General features: G+C 41.1%; 1 protein-coding gene across 1 annotated transcript in view; it reads left to right on the top strand.

Annotated features, from left to right (window-relative positions):
- The window catches only part of LOC108673981 (vegetative cell wall protein gp1-like), a 13,200-nt gene extending 4,229 nt beyond the window's left edge, over positions 1–8,971 (top strand). Inside the window, exons 2-3 of the mRNA XM_018161876.1 lie at positions 4,217–4,511; positions 8,015–8,971. Coding sequence (XP_018017365.1) covers positions 4,217–4,511; positions 8,015–8,971 — 1,252 coding nt within the window. The remainder of the gene's footprint in view (positions 1–4,216; positions 4,512–8,014) is intronic.
- The last annotated feature ends 207 nt before the right edge of the window (positions 8,972–9,178 follow it).

The raw sequence follows: 9,178 nt of genomic DNA, 5'->3' as shown, positions 1-9,178 counted from the left end.
CCGTCTCATCCCCACACTTTCACCCCGTCCCTGTCCCCCTCGTGGCACAGGTCCAAGCTGTGCACAACAGAAGCAAATTTAGCGAAACAGAAAACGGGAAACAGATCAGAAAAAAACGGGAAGTCCGTGAATTCGAGGAAGCGAACTCAGCGCCGCGTGGTTCCCAGGTGAATTTCCTGCAACCCTGTCTCAGAAATCACCTTTTCCTGCAACCCTGTCTCTGCAATTACCTTTTCCTGCAACCCTGTCTCAATTACTGAATTGTTTCAACCTCAAGTTGTATCATTTTTCCTTCAATCATAACTCCTTCACTCAGTCGTAATTACACCACTCAATTGTTTTATTACATTACCCTAATTGGATACTCGACGAAAATTCCCTAAGTTCTACGTACACAAGGATGGATTGTAATATTATCAAATATAATTGAAATCAAGGCTGAAATATTTTTATTTTCATCTGCCGCTTCATTACAAGAGAGCTTTCTAAAGCCGTCGTGTTTCCTAGTGATGAACAAGACGGAGTTATTCACACATGGAATATAAGATAAATAAATTCATGATAATGCGTGGCAACGGTTACTTCAATATCTAAATTGATGATAAGATATCAATTGAAACCAAAAGAACTTTAGGAGCATCGGTGAGTGATCGAAAGACGCTGCAAAGGCTGCTTGCCGCTTTATCTGCATTATATTTAATGGAAGACACATAAACTACAAGCTAAAATTATAATACCAAGTATTAATGAGTTACATATTAGTTTTATTGAAACCTATGAATTTTTCTAAGTTACTCATTAGTTTTTTAAGTTACCTATGAGTATTGCTAAGTTGCTTATGAGTATTGCTGAACTACTTATGAGTATTGCTAAGTTACTTATGAGTATTGCTAAGTTACTTATGAGTATTGCTAAGTTACCTATGAGTATTGCTGAACTACTTATGAGTATTGCTAAGTTGCCTATGAGTTTTTCTAAGTACACTATGCAGTATAGTGTGCATTATTTAGTGCAGTTTAGTGTATAAGCATTCGTAGTATAGTGCACAGTATAGTGCACAGTATAGTGTACAGTACAGTGCACAGTACAGTGTACAGTATAGTGTACAATACAGTGTAAGGTATAGTGTACAGTATAATGTACAGTATATTGTACAGTATAGTGCACAGTACAGTGCACAGTACAGTGTACAGTATAGTGTACAGTATAGTGTACAGTATAATGTACAGTATATTGTACAGTACAGTGCACAGTACAGTGCACAGTACACAGACAGTGCACAGTACAGTGCACAGTACAGTGTACAGTACAGTGCACAGACAGTGCACAGTACAGTGTACAGTACAGTGCACAGACAGTGCACAATACAGTGCACAGTACAGTGTACAGTATAGTGTACAGTACAGTGCAGATGACACCACCACCGCAGTGTCACTGAACTATTGTAAGGCACCGCCTACGGTCGCTCAGGTGCCACTAGCGCCAGAGTGCCAACACTGAAGTGCCATGAAGTTCATTTACGTTTAATAATACGTTTATCACTCGTTATTTCCGAGGGTAAAATTATTCGTATAATAATTAATATTTTTTGGTTTTAGGTCTTCTTTTCCAATAATTTGTTTGGTTATAATGTTATGTATACCAATTGACATACAGGTATAAAATTAGGTATAATGAGAGATGAATTTATTGGTCATGATATGATATTAGGTTTAATAGTTTTTCATGCATAATAGTAGATATTGTAAGTGGATCAGATATAAATTAAAGTATGATAATTGGTTTACGTCTGATATTAGGCATTATTAATTGGTTAAGGTTAATACATTTTAATGTATTATGTATGTATTAAACATTAATACATGTTTTATATAAAAGAAGAACATTTTTATGGTAATATTGTATCCTATTGCAATATTTTATTATTGTATTATTTAAAATATTTATTAAACATTAATACATGTTTTATATAAAAGAAGAACATTTTTATGGAAATATTGTATCCTATTACAATATTTTATTATTGTATTATTTAAAATATTTATTATGTATTAATAATATGTATTAGTTAAAATATTGTATGTAATATTGTATCCTAGTTAGTTATTGTATCCTTAAAACTAGGATACAATATTACCATAAAAATGTTCTTCTTTTAAATAAAACAAGTTTCAACTTCATAACGTTCTTAGTTTTTTATTTATTAGCAAATTAAAAGGGACAGTTAATTCTGGTTCACCCTGTATTAGGTATGATAATATGTTGTGACGCAATTTAAGTTATAATTATTGGGTTTATCTCTTGCGTTCGGCGTTGAGCTTTGATCTTAAAGTAAATAACAGACCGAGCACTTATTCTAATTGTAGTAAATAACAGACCGAGCACTTATTCTAATTGTAGTAAATAACAGACCGAGTGTTAATCAGTAACCTTTCGGAGCTACAATGATAGCTATTTCTTGATCAGAATGAATGATTATGCCATTCATCATCGTGCCGTGCAATCAGTCGACAATCACAAGCAATCACATCTAATCGGGCAAGTATCCTGGCCATTGATCGAGAACTTTTAATCAAGTCACATGCAGAGCGTTAACAATAAGCTTAATTGAGAATTTCAAAGACATCAATAAAAGCTTTATTGATAAAAGGTTATGAATGTAGTTAAGTTGCGCTTCACAGTCGTCCATTGTTATGAGATGTAGGATTATGACATGGCTGTTATCATGTAGGGTTATGGCACGGTTGTTATCATGTAGGGTCATGGCATGGCTGTTATCATGTAGGATTATGACATGGCTGTTATCATGTAGGATTATGACATGGCTGTTATCATGTAGGGTCATGGCATGGCTGTTATCATGTAGGGTTATGGCATGGCTGTTATCATGTAGGGTTATGGCATGGCTGTTATCATTCAGGGTTATGGCATGGCTGTTATCATGCAGGGTTGTGGCATGGCTATTATGGCTCACGGTTAATGTTAGGACGCACGGTATACAAGATAATGTCGCTGTTAAAACAACATTTAACATAGAATCTCTGTTTTACTTCCGTTTCGAATTTCACGATAGTTCTAACTCATTATTTCTTCTACACAAATTTCTCTACTTGATTACATCGAAATAAATCAAATTGAAATATTATTCTTTTCATTAGATCTTTATCCTTTTTTTTACACGGCCCCATTTTTCCTTTCCTACAAATAAAATTTCAAATCCAGGTTACACCACGACATGGCAGATGAAATTTTATAAATAATAATTTACAATCAGCCATAATTAACTGCAGAGCCGTTCATCCACATCATGGTTGAACAGGTTTGAAGTTCTATTGACTAGACACTAGAAAAATTTCTAGAAGCTGCAGCAAGTTCTCTAGAAGCTGGTCAGAACCTGGTCTTTGTTAGGCGTGATTGGCTGACTAGTCTCTAGTGAAATCCTGACTGATTGGCCGTGAATCTGTCGTCGGTTTTGTCCGAGTTGATTCGAGAGTGCGCTCCCTTTTGTAGCATGAGAGTAACAAATAGTTCAAGATTAATTTTCTTTGCCTTGATTGAAAAATATTAAATATGATACGTAAATGCCATTTGGATTTCACATTAGTGTTTTAATTAATGGGGTAAGTTAGTAATGTTTCCATCCTGCCGCATAAATGGCACAATATTATTGGCAGGAAGGTCTATAAATTATAAGAACCGTTTAATTAACACATTCCCCGCGTTTCCGGATTGCACAAATTTTGCTATCAACCTTTCGTGTGAACACAAATATTCTAAAGGAGGCAGTTTACCAACGAAATTTCGACTTATATGTGTTTTATCGAAACTGAGTAAAATATTGCGTTTGGTACACTGGTGTCCCAATACGCAGCAGCGGAATATCAATGTTGGTATACTGTACATGCGTGTTAATTGTGTTAATTGGAACGTGTTAATTGGGAATACATAGTGCTATTTCTTAATGCATAGTGTTATTTTTGAATACATATGAGACCTGGAGACTTATAGTTGTGAGTTATGAGGCAAGAGGACTTATAATTGTGAGTTATGAGACAAGAGAACTTATAGTGGCGAGTCATGAGACAAAGGGACTTATAATTGTGAGTTATGAGACATATAATTGTGAGTTATGAGACAATGGGACTTATAATTGTTAGTTATGAGACAAGGGGACTTATAGTTTTGAGTTATGAGACATATAACATACCCATGATAGTTTCTTAATATCCAACGCTGAAGTCGTGCCAAGATATGCCCTGGAAATCTCTGTATCTCTGTTTCCGATATCCCTCATCGTCCCTCATCGTCCCTCATCGTCCCTCATCGTCCCTCATCGTCCCTCATCGTCCCTCACCGTCCCTCATCGTCCCTCATCGTCCCTCACCGTCCCTCATCGTCCCTCATCGTCCCTCATCGTCCCTCATCGTCCCTCATCGTCCCTCATCGTCCCTCATCGTCCCTCATCGTCCCTCATCGTCCCTCATCTTCGTCCTATTCTTGGCGGCGATGACGTCATCGCGAGCAGGAAAAAAAGATGGCCACTTCTGTGGTCCAGATTTGCAAGCGCACTCAGAAGAAATAATGTGTCATGTTGTCCCATATGTTGGACGCAGTTTCACTGCACGTAGCATTGATACGCCCTGCATGCTAGACAGACCTGGATCAGGTGACCCACACAGGGCTGAAAAAGCGTCACTTTTTGGACGAAGTTACAATAATTTATTTGAGTGGGCGTCGCAGCTTCAGACTCGTTACCATTCACTCCCCGTGGGGCGCAGGATAGCATTCAGTCCCCGTGGGGCGCAGGATAGCATTCAGTCCCCGTGGGGCGCAGGATAGCATTCAGTCCTCGTAGGGCGCAGGACAGCAATCAGTCCCCGTGGGGCGCAGGTCAGCATTCAGTCTGTCTCTTATACACATCTAGATGTGTATAAGAGACAGGGATAGCATTCAGTCCCCGTGGGGCGCAGGATAGCATTTAGTCCCCGTGGGGCGCAGGAGAGCATTCAGTCCCCGTGGGGCGCAGGAGAGCATTCAGTCCCCGTGGGGCGCAGGGTTTCATCTTCCTATTTTTGATAAATTTCACTATTTTGGGATGACTCTTTAAGTGAGGTTAGACTCTCATATTTTGGGATGGCAGGTATAGGGGAGGTTAGACTCTTATTTCTTGATTAAATTAAAATTCTCAATTTCTTGATTAAAAGATTGCGAGGCTCGCGTAAACTTCGCTGGAAGAAGCTATAAAACCTTAGCCTTTTTATGCAAACTAAGTATAATTTCCTTCAGTAGAAAAATATTAAATTTTATATGGCGANTGCGTGACGTGTTATTATCGTATGTGACGTCACACGTCACGCATGACGTGCGTGACGTGTTATTATCGTATGTGACGTCACACGTCACGCATGACGTGCGTGACGTGTTATTATCGTATGTGACGTCACACGTCACGCATGACGTGCGTGACGTGTTATTATCGTATGTGACGTCACACGTCACGCATGACGTGCGTGACGTGTTATTATCGTATGTGACGTCACACGTCACGCATGACGTGCGTGACGTGTTATTATCGTATGTGACGTCACACGTCACGCATGACGTGCGTGACGTGTTATTATCGTATGTGACGTCACACGTCACGCATGACGTGCGTGACGTGTTATTATCGTATGTGACGTCACACGTCACGCATGACGTGCGTGACGTGTTATTATCGTATGTGACGTCACACGTCACGCATGACGTGCGTGACGTGTTATTATCGTATGTGACGTCACACGTCACGCATGACGTGCGTGACGTGTTATTATCGTATGTGACGTCACACGTCACGCATGACGTGCGTGACGTGTTATTATCGTATGTGACGTCACACGTCACGCATGACGTGCGTGACGTGTTATTATCGTATGTGACGTCACACGTCACGCATGACGTGCGTGACGTGTTATTATCGTATGTGACGTCACACGTCACGCATGACGTGCGTAACGTGTCAAGTTATGGACACGTTCATAGCCCGTCTGGGCGCCCAATACTCAATAAAATTAATGTGTTTGTTTGTCCAATACCGGAGGATTTTTTAACACAGCGCGTCATGGAGCGGACGTGGAACTAATATGTCTATTTGCCGCGTAAACTTGGGTAAAATGACCCATATTAGGGATGAAAATAAATCGCTTAATGAACTATGCCCCAACTATTTTTCTCAATAGCATTCATCTGACTTAAATTTCAGGTTTTTGTTATTATATTGAAGAAAACTTAAAGATTATGATAAATAATGATTATGATTCATAATGATGCCAAATGATTCTGATAAATAATGTTATAACGTGATTATGATGAATAATTATGCAAGAATGATGATGGATATGATATATAAGGAGACATAATGATGATGATAAATAATGAGATATGATGAGTATGATAAATAATGATACATAATGATTATGATTAATAATGATAATTTATAGATTTGATTTTGAAGACCGAATTTCTCACGTGTTTCCACAGTTTATTGATGATGTTGATATTTTACATTGGAAATGTCACTATTCACTGTTGGCTATTCACACTCCATCATAGTCATTCATATTCAATTCATTTTAATTGGTTTCATGCTGGTAATTACATTAACCTCCTCCTCCGCCAATTATTGGATCAATTTATATTTTATATATATTAGATCTTTACATGAGATCTATACGCGAGATCTATAAGAGATCTATACATTAAATCTATACCAGTCACACTACTGCCTGATTGACGTACACTATCCTCTCCACTTTACCTGCAAACTCATCGATCTTGTGTGGAGAATGATTACCTGTGGCATGCCACACCACGCAACCCTTATTTCATGCCACACCACGCAGCCCTTATTTCATGCCACACCTCGCAGCCCTTATTTCATGCCACACCACGCAGCCCTTATTTCATGCCACACCTCGCAGCCCTTATTTCATGCCACACCTCGCAGCCCTTATGTGTCATATTGGAAATGTTGGCGGTGTTATAGTGTCAACGTGTTGTGACAATTGAAATTTTTTAAAGCTTCGGCAAAGTGAATTTTTCGACATTTTGAAGTTTTCAAGCTGGTTATCCTTTGCTGATAGTTTTCGTTAGGATTAATGATAGCAAAGTAGCAATCAATGATATCGCTACAATGATATCTGAAGTTAGAAAATATTATTCCATAAATTGAGATATTATCGTTACTGCGTCAATTCTACTAATAAAAAGATATTACTGGTTCAGGTAAAATATTAGGCATAATACTTAACTTGGTATGCTATTAGGTATAATGACAAATTTATTCATTTATTTATTTATTAGTCAAGCTATGATGTTTTTTCATGTATAATAGTAGATATTGTAAGTGGATCAGATATAAATTAGGGCATGAAAATTGTTTTCGTCTCATATTAGGCATTATAAATTGGTTCAGGTAATATTAAGTATAATAATAAGTTCTTATTAAGTATAATAATAAGTTTAGGTACAATTTTAATTGGTTGAGGTTAATATTGCGTATAATAATATGATTGCAACAATTTTAATATGAAAAGGTTAATATTAACCATAATAATATGTTGTGGAACAATTTAGGTTATAAGTATTTGGTTGTGTATTGTGCTCTGATCTCAAAGTTAATAACAGATCGAGCAGTTATTCTAAGGTAGTAAATAACAGATCGAGCAGTTATTCTAAGGTAGTAAATAACAGATCGAGCAGTTATTCTAAGGTAGTAAATAACAGATCGAGCAGTTATTCTAAGGTAGTAAATAACAGATCGAGCAGTTATTCTAAGGTAGTAAATAACAGATCGAGCAGTTATTCTAAGGTAGTAAATAACAGATCGAGCAGTTATTCTAAGGTAGTAAATAACAGATCGAGCAGTTATTCTAAGGAAGTAAATAACAGATCGAGCAGTTATTCTAAGGTAGTAAATAACAGATCGAGCAGTTATTCTAAGGAAGTAAATAACAGATCGAGCAGTTATTCTTAGGNTGGCGCCCCACTCCCCTGCCCTCTCTGGCGCCCCACTCCCCTGCCCTCTCTGGCGCCCCACTCCCCTGCCCTCTCTGGCGCCCCACTCCCCTGCCCTCTCTGGCGCCCCACTCCCCTGCCCTCTCTGGCGCCCCACTCCCCTGCCCTCTCTGGCGCCCCACTCCCCTGCCCTCTCTGGCGCCCCACTCCCCTGCCCTCTCTGGCGCCCCACTCCCCTGCCCTCTCTGGCGCCCCACTCCCCTGCCCTCTCTGGCGCCCCACTCCCCTGCCCTCTCTGGCGCCCCACTCCCCTGCCCTCTCTGGCGCCCCACTCCCCTGCCCTCTCTGGCGCCCCACTCCCCTGCCCTCTCTGGCGCCCCACTCCCCTGCCCTCTCTGGCGCCCCACTCCCCTGCCCTCTCTGGCGCCCCACTCCCCTGCCCTCTCTGGCGCCCCACTCCCCTGCCCTCTCTGGCGCCCCACTCCCCTGCCCTCTCTGGCGCCCCACTCCCCTGCCCTCTCTGGCGCCCCACTCCCCTGCCCTCTCTGGCGCCCCACTCCCCTGCCCTCTCTGGCGCCCCACTCCCCTGCCCTCTCTGGCGCCCCACTCCCCTGCCCTCTCTGGCGCCCCACTCCCCTGCCCTCTCTGGCGCCCCACTCCCCTGCCCTCTCTGGCGCCCCACTCCCCTGCCCTCTCTGGCGCCCCACTCCCCTGCCCTCTCTGGCGCCCCACTCCCCTGCCCTCTCTGGCGCCCCACTCCCCTGCCCTCTCTGGCGCCCCACTCCCCTGCCCTCTCTGGCACCCCACTCCCCTGCCCTCTCTGGCACCCCACTCCCCTGCCCTCTCTGGCACCCCACTCCCCTGCCCTCTCTGGCACCCCACTCCCCTGCCCTCTCTGGCACCCCACTCCCCTGCCCTCTCTGGCACCCCACTCCCCTGCCCTCTCGGCGCCCCTCTCCCCTGTCCTGAGGTGTAAAAACCTACTTTTATTTGTTAAATAATTCCATATTAAATAACTTCAAACAAATCCCAATTTATTTATTAGGTATATTAATCGTTAAATCCAAGTTCTCTTCATTAATTTCCAGAATTCTTCTCTTCATTGATGATCAAAGAATAATATAATTTAAAAATTCACATCATAATAGACTGCAAGAACTTTACTACTCAGTTCCTAAATCAA

This window comes from Hyalella azteca, unplaced genomic scaffold, assembly GCF_000764305.2.
Source record: "Hyalella azteca isolate HAZT.00-mixed unplaced genomic scaffold, Hazt_2.0.2 contig16585, whole genome shotgun sequence".
NCBI classification, from domain to species: domain Eukaryota; kingdom Metazoa; phylum Arthropoda; class Malacostraca; order Amphipoda; family Hyalellidae; genus Hyalella; species Hyalella azteca.
This window is presented reverse-complemented; position numbering and strand designations above follow the sequence as displayed.